Source organism: Monodon monoceros, unplaced genomic scaffold (assembly GCF_005190385.1).
Source record: "Monodon monoceros isolate NGI ecotype Baffin Bay Population unplaced genomic scaffold, NGI_Narwhal_1 Super_Scaffold_6, whole genome shotgun sequence".
NCBI lineage: Eukaryota > Metazoa > Chordata > Mammalia > Artiodactyla > Monodontidae > Monodon > Monodon monoceros.
The window spans coordinates 43,000,221-43,014,153 of record NW_021703783.1 but is presented as its reverse complement, the minus strand read 5'-3'; the positions used below and the strand labels follow the sequence as shown (position 1 = coordinate 43,014,153).

Below are 13,933 nucleotides of genomic sequence, written 5' to 3'. Positions count from 1 at the left end.
ACCAAGCAAATGATCTCCCTAAGACTGGAACACCAAAAAGGGAATAAAAAATATGACCAGCTAAAAAACTGTGAGCCTGAAGTCGTGACCTGTGAATACCACAGAGATTCAGCCAAAAAACCTTCATGACCTGTGAATGTCACAGTAAAAGCTGTGATGAGAACTTCAGACTGATCGCTGGTAATGGTGCCAATGCCTTAAATTTTGATCACATCTCTCAGTTAAACTCAAGTAGTCTCAGTTTGATAACAATTCTTGGGCAGGAGCATCTGGGGAGAAGATTTGGAGGGTAACTGCTGCACTAAAGGAGAAGGGTGGGTGGAAGCAGAGAAACTGAGCTGAAAACGAGTTGAGGAAGTAGGGGAGGAAAAATAATTCTCCCTCACCCTTTGAGGTTCCTGGCTGAGTAAATAATAAAAGACAGATTAAAAGGAAAAAAGAAACAGAAGTTTAACAACATGTATACTTCCTGTATACATGGGAGATACCCAGAAAAACTAAGAGTTTCTAGACATTTAGTAACCCTTCTCTTCCTGGTACAGAGAGGTACCTTGCAAATGGACATTTCCCTTATAAATGTAAATATCTTTTACAAAAGCGTAACTTCTACTCACTTTTCAGAGCTTCTCCCCTGTCTGCTGCTTCTTAAAAATAATCCTTATGCCAAAGAGGCATATGTCGAGGTGTCAAGTTCTGCTCCCCTCCAGGGAGGACAAGCTGCCGGGAACAGGCCTGTGCTGCCAAGGTGCAGTAGGATCCTGTGAATTCCTTCATTTGCCCACCTAGCTGGAAGGAGGGTCCACAGTGAACTTCCAGAGGGTTCTCCACCAGGGACCCAAAAGTACTTGTTCATTCATTCAAACAGGCTTTGTTAAGCACCTATCATATGAACCAGAAGCGTGTGGGAAGCGCAGGGACGCGGTAGTGTGCAGAACCACGGCGCCCTGCCTTCAGGAAGGTCACTGCCTGGTGGAGGAGACGTAAATTAATCAAACAGCCTCACAACTTCGTGTAAAACTACAACAGCAGACGTTCTGAGAGTAAACTTCTGGGAATGTGAGATGTGGAACAGGGAAGCCGATTCAAGCTTAGAGCTGGGATAGGGTTTTTCACTTCTCCAGGTGCCAGCGCGAGGAGGGAGTGGTCCTGCATCCGGAGGATCAGTGCTTCAGAAAAGCCAGGCCTGGGTTGGGGATGGGGGTGTTGGAAACGTCCTCACAGTTGCCCGCGGGGCCCGGCGGCGGCGGTCCCTGGGCCGCGCGGGGGTTGGAGGTGGGGCCGAGGGTCCCAGGTAGCGCGAGGGCCGGGCGGGGAAGCGGAGGGGGCGCGAGGGGTGAGGGCGGCCGGAGGCTCGGCGGCTTTGGCCCGCTGGCCTCGCGCCCGGCCCCGCCTTGAGGGGGCGCTGCCTCCTCCTGGGCGGCTGGGGGCGCTGCGGCCGAGCGGCGGGGGGCGCTGCCTCCTCCGGGACGGCGGGGGGCGCTGCGGGCCGGGCGGTGGGGGCGGCCCGGGCCGGTGCGGCGAGCGGCGCGGCGGATGGAGAGTCTGGCCGCGGCCGGCGGCGCCGCCTCCTTGTCGGGCCGGGCACGGCGGGCCGGGGCCTTTGTGTGAGGCGGCGGCGGCGATGGTGCTCGAGCCCCGCGGAGCCGGGTAAGCGCGGTCCGGCCGAGGGCTGCCCCGGCCGAGGCCCGACCCCCGTCCCGGCCTTTCTCTCGCTCTCGCTTGGCTCCCTCCTGCCCGCTCCCCTCGGCCGGACCCATCCTCCCCGGCCGCGCGCCGACCCTGGCCGGCCCCGCCGCCTATCCCCTCGATCCCCATCCGACCCCGCTCCCCGCCGCCACCCCCCGCCCCCGCCCGAGGTCGCCCTGAGGAATTCCCCCGCTGTTTGGGGAGGGACCGAAGTGCTCGATGCCTCCCAGATGGAGTCCCCCAGCCAGATTCAACGCCCTTCCTCTCGGATTCGACCCTCCAGAGGGGAGACGGCGGCGCCGCGGGATTGTTGGGGTGCCTTCTCCGAAGTTCCGAATCCGTCCCCTCCCACTGCCCGCTTGGGCTTCCCGGTGTCCGGACCTACTGACCGCTGATGTGTGGCCACCAGGGCCCGGGAGATGCTTGGCTGGTACCCAGCAATGCTCAGAAGCTTCCTGGGCCCCAGAAAAAGTTGGGAGTTAGTCGAATGTGGTGAGGTGAAGAAAGGGTCTGTGTTGCCCAGGGCGAGTCGTGAGGCCGAGAGAGAAGGCAACTAGTTTGTCTTCTTTCTGGCGGGCAGGACTCAAAAAGGGGAAAAAGTGGTACTGAGCAAGCCTTTAGGACTTACCTATGTAATTAGATGCCTTCTTATGGCATCAGGTATATCTCTAATTTCTGGTCAACATAAGCATAAATCCTGAAAAGGGTGGGAAGAAAAATTGAAGCATATTTAGGTAATATTAAATGTCACAGTGGTGTTCTGCTTTGCCTTACTTCTCTGGTGTCTGAGTGTTTTAACTTCATCCACAGCATACAGAGAATGTGATAGAGCAGTATCTGAATGGCTCTGGGCTATGGAGAGACAAGAGGGGAGGCAGGTAGCATAGGTAGGGAGAGATGGGAACTCAAGAATAAGCAAGAGATTTTTTTACGGCCTGAACGATCACAGCAATGATAGGAAACTAAAGGGTAGAACATCCTTATCTTGTCCCCAACAGGTAATGGAGCTTGATAATTGTGTTCAAGTATGTATATGGCATTTGGCATCATAAGCGAAGAGAATATACTTAGTGAGATAGGAAAGCCTGGATTCAGGAAGAAATTAGGCATTTAATATGAGAAAAATTAGAACCAGTTGCTCTGGTAATGAAGTATAAGATTGTGTTGAGAGGATGCTTCTGGCTTGGCTTTAAGGCACTAGCTTCTGTCCACCCAGGCCTACAGCTTCTCTTACTCTTAAAGACCAACCCATCAGATTTTTTTCAATAGTTTTGGATTTTGTTGTGACAACTCTTGTCTTTGGGAGTATGCAGGGAGAGAGGTCACTGCCCTGTCACTTTTGCTGTCCTTGCCCCGAGCAGAATGGAGCAGGTGTCTGTCCATTCACTCTTGCTCTCCGCCCAGGGCTTGGAAACGTGCAGACTGGTGGCATTTCGTCCTGCAGAACTCCTCACCGGCAGGGGTGTGTTTGGCCATCCACCTTTTCCTTTTGCTGTCCACAGATTAACCGTGCTGATAAGGAGGCAACGTCATAGGAGCTGCTAAGATGGGCATGAGGATCAAACTGCAAAGCACCAACCACCCCAACAACCTGCTGAAGGAACTCAACAAGTGCCGGCTCTCCGAGACCATGTGTGATGTCACCATCGTAGTGGGGAGCCGCTCCTTCCCAGCCCACAAAGCCGTGCTGGCCTGCGCAGCTGGCTACTTCCAGAACCTCTTCCTGAACACTGGGCTTGATGCTGCCAGGACCTATGTGGTAGACTTCATCACCCCCGCCAACTTTGAGAAGATTCTGAGCTTTGTCTACACGTCAGAGCTCTTCACGGACCTGATCAACGTTGGGGTCATTTACGAGGTAGCTGAGCGACTGGGTATGGAGGATCTTCTCCGGGCCTGTCACTCCACCTTTCCTGACCTGGAGAACACTGCTGTGGCCAAGCCCCTGACCAGCACCAGTGAGAGCCACTCCAGTACCCTGAGCTGTAGCTCAGCAGAACCAGCCCATCCCCTTGGAGAACTCAGGGGTGGGGGGGAGCACTTTGGTCCTGATCGAAACTATGCGTTGCCTAGTGATGCTGGAGGAAACTATAAAGAGGAAGAGAGAAACGTTACCAGTGACACTAACCATAGCCTGCCTCTGCCGCAGCAGCCACTGCCGCCAAAGACAGAAGACCATGATGCCCCTGCTCCATTCACGTCCGTTCCCAGTGTGGTGACCCAGCCAGCCCTAGGCACTGTCAGCATGGGCGTCCAAACCAGCACAAGGTCCTGCCAGCCATACAAAGTCCAGAGCAATGGAGACTTCAGTAAAAACAGTTTCTTCACCCCCGACAATGCAATAGACATCACCACTGGGACCAACGCCTGTCTGAGCAATAGCGACCACTCCAAAGACCCGAGCTTTGGGCAGATGGATGAGCTCCAGCTGGAGGACCTGGGGGATGATGACTTGCAGTTTGAAGACCCCACCGAGGAGATAGGCACAGCTGAGGAGGTGATTGAGTTGAGTGATGACAGTGAGGACGAGCTGACTTTTGGAGAGAGTGACAACCGAGAGAATAAGGCCATGCCCTGCCAGGTATGCAAGAAAGTTCTAGAGCCCAACATTCAACTGATCCGACAGCATGCTCGGGACCATGTGGACCTGCTGACTGGCAACTGCAAGGTCTGTGAGACCCACTTCCAGGACCGAAACTCCCGGGTGACCCATGTTCTGTCCCACATTGGTATTTTCCTCTTCTCCTGCGACATGTGTGAAACTAAGTTCTTTACCCAGTGGCAGCTGACCCTCCACCGACGGGATGGAATATTTGAGAACAACATCATCGTCCACCCCAACGACCCCCTGCCTGGGAAGCTGGGTCTCTTTTCAGGGGCAGCCTCCGCAGAGCTGCAGTGTGCTGCCTGCGGGAAGGCATTGGCCAAAGATTTCCACGTGGTCCGGGGCCACATCCTTGACCATCTGAACCTGAAGGGCCAGGCCTGCAGCGTCTGTGACCAGCGCCACCTCAACCTCTGCAGCCTCATGTGGCACACACTCTCCCATCTCGGTATTTCAGTCTTCTCCTGCTCTGTCTGTGCGAATAGCTTTGTGGACTGGCCTCTCCTGGAGAAGCACATGGCTGTGCACCAAAGCCTGGAAGACGCCCTCTTCCACTGTCACTTGTGCAGCCAGAGCTTCAAGTCGGAGGCTGCCTATCGCTACCACGTCAGCCAGCACAAATGCAACAGTGGCCTTGACGCACGGCCTGGTTTGGGGCTACAGCACCCAGCTCTCCAGAAGCGGAAGCTGCCGGCTGAGGAGTTCCTGAATGAGGAGCTGGTGCTGCAGGGCCAACCTGGGAATAGCAAGTATAGCTGCAAGGTGTGTGGCAAAAGGTTTGCCCACACGAGTGAGTTCAACTACCACCGGCGGATCCACACGGGCGAGAAGCCGTACCAGTGTAAGGTGTGCCACAAGTTCTTCCGAGGCCGCTCGACCATCAAATGCCACCTGAAGACGCACTCGGGGGCCCTCATGTATCGCTGCACGGTCTGTGGCCACTACAGCTCCACCCTTAACCTCATGAGCAAGCACGTCGGCGTGCACAAAGGCAGCCTCCCGCCTGACTTCACCATTGAGCAGACCTTCATGTACATTATCCATTCCAAAGAGGCCGAAAAGAACCTGGACAGCTGACTGGGTCGCAGCAGAGCCAGGGGGAGCTCCCAGGCAGCAGCCAGGACGTTGGTTTTCTAATGGCTGTTGGTCCCTCCCCAGCTGAAGTTACAGTTTTGCCTTGCTAGGGGTTCTGTTCTGTCCTGTGTTGAAAGAAGAAGAAAGAAGAAATAGCACATGAACACTGTTACTGTTTTTGAGAACAACGGCCCTATATCATGTTTACCTCCTTACCTGTTCTTGCCCATGGAGGGCTGTGTTTTTGATTCTTTTGAGGCTGGTTTTGGGATCTCGTCAGGCAGTTGGTGTCAACTAGATCCTCTTCCCCAGCCGCTCGAGTTTTAGTTTACTGATAGGTTTTATGCTGCTAAGAATCCAACCAACAGCCTCACTGAACAGAGGAGGTGGAGAGAGGTTTTCACCGTGGGTATTACTGCCAGACCTCCAACCGGGACAACCAGCTATGAGAGAGATTTTGGGAATGTGGTCATTCAGAAAAGACTGGTCAGCAGGGCAGCTCACCTCAGGTGCCAGTCCCAGCCCTCAGCAGGGGAAAGGGGTCAGGGATGGAGGGTCCTGCTTGTTCCATGGCTCGAATCTGCTGATTGGACAGTAAAATCTCTTGGCAGCTAGATCCAAACTGGGGACAAAGCGTTCTGTTTAGGTCAGAAGGCTTTGGGATGAATCCTTGCCAGCCAGAAGGGGTGTCCTGCAGTGCTGCCGGAAGTGGCAGCCTGGATGGACAGGAAGGGAGGTTTTCTCTTTTCTCCTCAATTCCAAAGAAACACAATCTTATGGAGTGATGGCCCAGGACGTCAGGCCTTCCCTGTGGGCAGAAAGGACAGGGAGCCGCTTTGATGTAATCCTCTGTCATCTGGCCACGTCCATCGACCTTGAGTTTCCTGGTGGAGAGGTGGGGATGTCTCTGAAGCAGCAGCCTTGCCTTAATTTACATCCAGTCTCCCACCTAGAAGTGTGTTTGGCCTATAGCGTGGATGAGAAGACCCCATGAGGTGGAGTGGTGGACTGTGAGCCCTGCAGGATTAAAGGGACCCGAGTAACTGGTGGTTTGTAGCGGGATGTGTGTCTGTCTGTCCCAGTCAGGTAACCTGTTGTTAATACTTTGTGCTAACTGGGCCAGAGCTTTGGCAGCTCCCCTTTGACCTGCTGGAATTTATCCTGATCTGCCATTGTGTCGCCACCAGGGGGCGCTATTGACCAGCAGCTGGTTCAGGCCCTCCCTAGGTGACTCGGGAATGGGTCTGCCCAGTCCTGGGGTGCTGGTTGGCTCCGTTCTTAGTTGCCTTTTTGAGGGGTCTTACCCAAAGAAGGCTTGAGGGAGAGGGCCCTCGGATCTCGCATCTCACAAGGTGGCACCTCAGTAACCCATACTACCTCACCTGCTCAGGCGAGCTCTGGGGGTCCCTGGCCTCGGCCCTGATACAGCCCCTCGTGGGACTCAGCAGCACCCCAGTCTGTTTTACAAGCAAGTGGTTTTAGTTAACTCACAAGGCCTTTTTGGACATTAATATTTATTTATTTTTGTTTTTGTGTACATATTACCCAGCATCTCTTGGATAAGAGACTTCAGGAAAATGAGCTTCTCCCCAGCAAGTAGCCATATTCCAGGGGACAATACTGGCCAGATATTTGGGAAACGGGGGCTAAAACTAGGGGAGAACAGGTCAAGCCTTTAAACAAGCAAATTCTTTTCTTTCTCTCCAGATAGTCTTTTGCAGAATAGACCCAGGGAACCATTTAGGTAATGGATGTACATTCTAGAAAGTTGAGGCTTGTTAAATCCCTAGGCCTTCCATCCCCTTTCCGTCCTCTGATTGAGTAGGTTGGGCACTGGGTTGAGGGGATCTAGTCACATGAAGGACCTTTTTGCATATTTTCTCATCCTTCCTAAAGTTGGGAAGCTATAATAAGACATGCAAGTAAACCAAAGCTCTGTCCCTGTTGGACCTGCTGCCTCTCTCCCCAGCCCTAAACTGATAAAGCCTCTGAGTTTGTGTGCATGGCTATCTGGTGGGGTGACCATTACATGAAGGGACTTGTCAAGTGGCCACCTTTCAGCGTCTGAATCCAACTAGTTAAATGTTCCCCTGGGACATTCTTGTCAGAAAGCAGTGCTGACACTTCTTCCCTGACTGACTGCTCCCTTTCTTCCCACGCTGACCATTACACGATTAAGAAGGAAGGTGTGTAAAAGACTACAGTCACTTATCTGCTAAGCTTTTCAAGCCTGAGTGGTTTCTCCCAGGTTGTTGGTGAGGACTGAGTTTTGAAGGGCCGGATCTGAGAGTGGGGATACTCACTGGGACCCAGCCAGGTAGCTGAGAATGGATCAATATGCTGGAGAAACCCTCTTCCTTAACAGAGGATATCATGGTTGCTGGGTAGTCTGTATACTTAACCTGAAACTGTGAAGTTTTCCCTTTTCGCCAGTAAACCAAAAAGCAGGTCCTTGAAACTTTGCCCCTGAAACACTAAACAAGAAACTGCACCCCCTGATCCTCCTGAGGCAAAGTGGTCAGCCAGGGTGGCCCGGCTGGTTGCAGTCAGACATGTAGCAGGTCAGTAGCTCATGAGGCTCATTGACCAAACCCTGTTCCCCTGCGTGTCCCCCATGTTCGCACCTCAACCCTTCCTCTGTTTGGAGTCATGTTTGCTGCCTCTGCCACCAGCTCACCCTTTTCTGCACTGTTTTACTTGAAACACTATATTGTGGCAAAGGGTGCTGTAGGATACCTGGTGGAAGGTATTAATTGTATTTTGAATTTAAAATTTTTTCAACTGTTCTTTGGATTTTGTTGCCCTCTCTGCCCTGGAGCCCAGTTTAGCACTGTCTCCTGCTGTATCGTTCCAAAGTTCTGTTTGATCCTTGAATGTCTTTTCTTCTCCCTTTTCTCCCTTTTTCTTGTTCTGTACTCAGGACCAGCTACATAATTTACAGAGCCCTTTGTTTAAAAATTATTAAGAATCTCAAGATGGCGACTAGAGCATTAAAGCAAACACGAGGCCGTCCCCAACTCTTTTCCTAAGGGAAAACGGTGGTACTCTAACGGCACACTGTAGACAGCTGCTGTGGCCGGAGGACGGGTCCGTATCCTGCTGCTCCTCCGGCCCGCCCGCGGCTCTCTGATGCCACAGCACCTGCTGGGGAGCTCCGCTGTACCCTGGTATTCGGTCCTAAATTTTAAGTGGAGTCACTCTAGTTCATGGCTAGTTGGGAAGAAAGGAGGTGGGGGTGGGGGGGGTCAGGAAATGGATAAAAATTCTTTCTGACTTTCTTCTGCTCTGTCAGTACCCTTTTGTCTCTAGGATAACCTTTGAGCTTAAATACCTTCTCCCCAGTCAGGTTTTGCTGCTGGTGGATTTTCTTCCTCTGGCCACCTGCTGTGCCCTAGTCCCCAGACTACTCAATTTAGGAAGTGAATTTCAATTCCTTCATAGATGGGCATGATTTTGGTGGCATGGAAGTGGGCTGTGTGGAGAAATCTGCCCATGTGGGAATCCCCACGTGTCCTTTTCCCTAAATCCTGCGCTGAATGAATCAGGAAGCAGGGCACACAGCGTTGATTTCAACGTGATAACTCATGGTAAACCTAACATCAGAATGAAAAGGAAACTTTTACCTTGGATGTTTCTTTAACACCCTTCCCCTGTCCAGTCCACCCTCGCCTCCCACCTCTACTAGCTAAATCTCTTTTGAAACCAAGAAAAATTGTTGACGTCTTAACTCCTTCCATTAAATTAATAAGTACTGACCTCCTAATATTTAAGTGTTTACTATCTATTGCTGTAAAGTTTTGTATATTTTGTAAACTTTTTCCCCCAAATAGTAGATGTCTAAAATCGTTGTACATCTGATTCTTTTATATTCCATTGTTCGGCACAAAGTGTGGTTTTTATTTAGAATAAAAAAAGGAAATTTGAAATGGGAATTCTTTTCTCATTTACTGTGATCATGCTCATCCCTCAGGGTTGAGAGGATCTGGGCCATCACCCTTTCAGTAGCAGTATTCTGCTCAGCAGGTGCCAGCATTCTTTCAGGTGCACATTTTCCTTTCCTGTAGCTGGAATTCCCCGGACTTGATCTGCTTTTCGTGGAAAATTAACTCAATGGCCCAACCTTTTCAGAGGGACCATCTCTGGGGGAATCTTCTGTTGGCCCAGAGAGAGCAGTGGGACTCTGCTAATGTCTGGTTGGACCAGAGATTTGGCCGCAGATTGTCTTGCCAGTGCCATTTAATTCACCACGACGTGATATGTCAGAGTGGAGAGAGGCAGATTCAGAGAAGGGGGCGGAGGTTCGGCATGATTTCATGAGGTTGGTAACAAATGTCCCCCCACAGAGAAGAGACAGACCTCTCTAGAAGTTAGGGTGTGATGTGGTCCATTTGGTCTCAGAGCACACTGCTTGGGCCCAGGCCCCCATCAGTGCTCTGCAAATGTAGAGCAGAGGGCCTTGCTGCTGTCAGCACACGAGTTCTCCTCTCAGGCCCTAAGGAAGTATTTGTGCTGCCAGGGTGGTCACTGGTTGCCAAAATGGAGTCCATGAGAAGAGAAGATGTTGGGAAAGTGGCCTCAGGTAATCTGGGATGTGACAGAGATGTAAAACTGGGTTTCCTTGAGACAACTTTTGGACCCTGAGTCGGAGGGGTCAGTGATAAGGGCATTGGATCTGGCCTGGGTTTTTATGTGGGCACAAGTGAGGAAAGTCTTTCTAATGCATTCTGTGCATTGTTAGGTTCAGCCCTTACTGCAGCGCCAAGTCACAACCCAAACTCCCCTGGCTGAAAAAGGTTTCAGGTCTGTGCCACCAAGCAGCTGTTTGAAGAGTTAAGACTCTTAAAAAAAAGAAAAGAAAAGGCCCTTTTTCAGGTTTGGGCCCAATGAGCAGGGGAAGTTAGACAGATTTCCCTCTGTGCTCCTGACAAACGGGTTCATACACCGCTGGAGCACATGTTTAATGCATCTGGTGAATACAGGCTCAGATTTCTAAGTGCAGAGGAGATGGTGCTCTAGGTCAGCGAGTGGTTATTCCAAGTTAAACATTCCTGACATACTGAGCACTTGAGCAGGACAGAAGGTCTCAGTGACTGTGTCCACAAACCTTTCGTTCTCCACAGGCAGGATGGAGAGGCCGAGGGCTCGGCACTGGTGGGCTGGGACCTGCTCTTAGGCTCTACTTCAGTCAGAGTGCTTCATGGACGTGGTCCTAGTTTCCCAAACTGATAAATGAGCCCTTTCCAGAAGACCTCCTTGTTAACAAGAGGACTTCTTTTCCTGTCTATAGGACAAGTGTTCATAGAAGTTGCTGGACAGGAAAATTATGAGGCGACTTGGCCAGGAAGAAAGAAGCCTGAGGGTGAGACCTGACTCACGAGAACACCAGAACTCTGCCCTGTGACAGAATTGGAAGATTTCCACCTCCCCACCCCGTGCAGGGGCAAAGGCTGAGGGACAGAGCACTTGTCAGTGCCTGCTGCTGCCTGTCCCGAAGTCTGCTCCCAGAGTGGATGTCTTGATATTTTCCTATGATCTGGAGAGAAAGGGAGGGACTGAGGGTAGAAGTCTGGAAACCTGCTAGACCCAGAGCTGGGGGAAGATGGGCTACGGGGAGCGTGGACTCTGGGACAGCTCCTCTGCTTTGGGGGGAGGGGATCAGGATGGACAAAGGGGAGAGTATCAGCAAGGAAATGGAGCCCTTTCCTGCATGGCGGGGGTGGAGAATCCTCGAGCTGGCCCAGCTGCAGGGTGCCTGTCTCAGACCTCAGCTTCACCCCGCCCCTGCTGTCCCCACCGCCCACCCCCTCCATTTATCATCACACTGAGGATGCACTGCTAGGAAACAGCCTCCTGAGGCCTCCTGGCTCCTTGGCCTCTGGCCTCTTGTCCCTGTAGCCTACATGTGTGCTAGGAGATCAACAAGCACAAACACAAAAGGAAAGTTGTGTGGGGTTCCTGTGGAGCTCACTCTTTCCGGCCAGGGTGGTTTCTGAAACGGGTGCATCTGGTTTCTGCTGAGCATCTCTTTAGCTTCAGCTCCCTTCCCAGTCCCAGCTTGCAGTGCAGACTTTTTCAGAGATCCAGAGTCATGTCTGTCTCTATTCTTTATTTCTCCTTTTCCCCTGCGTGTCTCCCTTCGGCACAGGGACCGTGTCGAATGGTACAACGCCAAGGACCCGTTCCCTCTCCCTCCCTGCCTCCCACCCCATCCCCCGACTTCAATATTTTAAGACATACTCAAAATTCGGCCATGAGGGCTCTGACCCTCTCCCCCTGCCCCCCCACCCCCCCCAATCTCTCACCTACACTTCCAGCTTTCTACTTGGCTGGTAGAGGAGACTGGAATCTTCCTCAGCTGGCTGTAAGAGCCCGAGGAGCAGAGGTGGGTGGGGTGTCTGCTGCCTGGAAGTTCAGGCTTGGGTCGTGGCGGGGGCTGGCTGCAGGGGGCTGGCTGCCCTCCTTGGTGATGACGATGGAATGCTGGGTGGAGGAGGAGGAGGAGGAAGCATGTCTGCCTTCCCTGGCCTGGACCTTGGGAAGGTAATGGACCACAGCGTTGAGCAGCCGGCCCCGGAAGCTCGGGCTGAGAAAGTTGTACAGGATGGGGTTGACGACGCAGTGGAGCATGGAGAAGCAGTCAATGATGTCGTAGAAGAAGTAGAGCAGGTGGGCCAGATAGCAGTGGAGGGAGATGTGGGTCCCGTGCAGTGTGGTCAGCAGCAGGGTCACATGGTAGGGCAGCCAGCAGGTGACAAAGACGGCAATGTAGGCACACACCAGCAGGCAGTGGCGCCGGCCCTCAGGCTGTCCTGCCCGCCGAAGCCGGCAGGCCGTCAGCACGTTGAAGACCGCAATGAGAGGGAAGGGCAGCAGGAAGCCCAGGACGGTGGTGGACAGGGCCACCGCCAGGGCCCATGTGCTGTACGTTTCAAAGGGCGCCATGAAGAGGCACATGGGCTCAAAGCTCTCCACCAGCCGGATGTGGACCACCTCGGGCAGCGGGATGAGGGCCGAGAGGACCCAGACCCCGGCGCACACGACCCGCCGCCCTCGATGCTGGTGGCGCTGCCAGGAGGGAGAGGCGTTGGTGAGGGTGACGTAGCGGTCGATGCTGAGGCACACCAGGAAGAAGATGCTGCTGTACATGTTGGCAAAGTAGAAGTAGTGAGTGAAGCGGCAGGAGAAGCTGCCCCAGAGCCAGGTGTAGTCCAGCGTGACCTCCAGCATCCACACGGGCAGGGACAGGACGATGCCCAGGTCGGCGATGGCCATGTTGAGGACGTAGAGGCGCAGCAGCCCTGCGCGGGCCGCCCCGCGCCAGTTGACGCAGATCACCAGGAGGTTCTCCACCAGCCCGACCACGAAGACAGCCAGGTAGAGCACGAAGAGGGCCACTCGCTTGGTGCTCTCGCTGAGCTCCATGTGGCACTCGGGCAGGGTGTGGTTGAAGAAGTGGAGCAGTTCCGTCCAGTTGTGGATCTCTCCCGCCTCGCTGGCGGGCGCCACGCTGGGCCCCGGGGCCGACATGAGGACCAGCGAGTGCCTAGTGGGGAGAAGGGAGGGTTGGAAGAGAGAGGAGGCCTCGAAAGCAGCCTGGTGTTCCCAAGGTCGCAGGCCACAGGGGCCAGGAGGCTTCGGGGAAAGATCCTGCGTCTGAAGAGGCAAGAAAGGGAAGTATAACATTCAAACCGTGAATAAATAGCACACGACTCACTGCCGGCTTTAACCCACGAACACAAATATATTGTTAAGGGGTCTCAGTGGTGGGAGAGACCAGAGGCCAAACGCTTTCTCCCCGGCCAGGCCAGTCCCGCCCTCCTCCAGCCCAGGTGGGCTCAACCTCCACTTCTCTCCTGGCGCTTCACCCTTTGGCCCTTTCACACAGGCCTTCCTTAGGGGCTCTTGCTCTGTCTTGCTATTTGGGCCTTGTGTATGGGACACACATACACAAACACAGACACAGACACACACACTTCCAGTTCATCCCTGGGAACATCTGTGGATCGTGCAGGAAAGTCAATCGTCTCCAAACTCCACTGCCTTCTTCCCTGAGAGAGGGCAGCACTCACCTGAGTTTCCCTGTTGGGAGCACCTCCGGTCCTGGAGGGCCGGCAGGTCTGGACTGCTGTGGAGCTGCGGGGAGGCTGGAGGGACCGTGGCCGTGGGGCTGGCTTTGCTGCGGGCTTCAGGGCCGCCCTTCTCATCCGGGAAGCAGTATCACTGGCTGAGGCTCTGTGGGAGAGGGTCGGGGTTTTTCCTGCCTTCCCCCAATCCAGTTAGAGGGGAAGTCACAGCAAAACATCCAGTGTAGCGGTGACAGGGAGGAGTCAGGCTGCAAGCGTTAAATTCCAGACTCCTGTGGCTGTGTGAATTTACCTCTTTAAGCCTCAGTTCTCTCCTCTGCAAAATGGGACAGCAACAGTATCTACTAATACGGGTGTCTGTGAGAATTAAATGAGCCATCAAAGTGACGTGCTAATGCTTTACGTATGTATGTATTTGCCACCCGATAAATGGGATTGGCATCCCACTCTCCCCTGTCTGTCTTGATACCTACTGAAGCAGAAC

The 13,933-nt window shown here is 53.4% G+C and overlaps 2 protein-coding genes across 2 annotated transcripts; one reads left to right on the top strand and one right to left on the bottom strand.

The window, feature by feature from the left end:
* The first annotated feature begins 1,498 nt into the window (after positions 1-1,498).
* ZBTB39 (zinc finger and BTB domain containing 39) lies at positions 1,499-9,291 on the top strand. Its single transcript, XM_029206645.1, has 2 exons — positions 1,499-1,647; positions 3,189-9,291. The coding sequence occupies exon 2, from the start codon at positions 3,233-3,235 to the stop codon at positions 5,366-5,368; it is 2,136 nt and encodes a 711-aa protein (XP_029062478.1). The 5' UTR covers positions 1,499-1,647; positions 3,189-3,232; the 3' UTR covers positions 5,369-9,291.
* Positions 9,292-11,454: 2,163 nt separating this feature from the next.
* GPR182 (G protein-coupled receptor 182) lies at positions 11,455-13,569 on the bottom strand. The gene is made up of 2 exons (XM_029206029.1): positions 13,435-13,569; positions 11,455-13,018 (listed from the first exon to the last, which is right to left on the bottom strand). The coding sequence occupies exons 1-2, from the start codon at positions 13,567-13,569 to the stop codon at positions 11,717-11,719; spliced, it is 1,437 nt and encodes a 478-aa protein (XP_029061862.1). The 3' UTR covers positions 11,455-11,716.
* Between the last annotated feature and the right edge of the window lie 364 nt (positions 13,570-13,933).

Excerpts from the sequence above, each read along its gene's own strand:
- ZBTB39 (XM_029206645.1), top strand. The coding sequence starts at position 3,233 with ATGGGCATGAGGATCAAACTGCAAAGCACCAACCACCCCAACAACCTG.
- GPR182 (XM_029206029.1), bottom strand. The coding sequence starts at position 13,569 with ATGAGAAGGGCGGCCCTGAAGCCCGCAGCAAAGCCAGCCCCACGGCCA. Across the intron at positions 13,019-13,434 it reads CTCCCAACAGGGAAACTCAG|ACGCAGGATCTTTCCCCGAA; the intron begins GTGAGTGCTGCC and ends TTGCCTCTTCAG.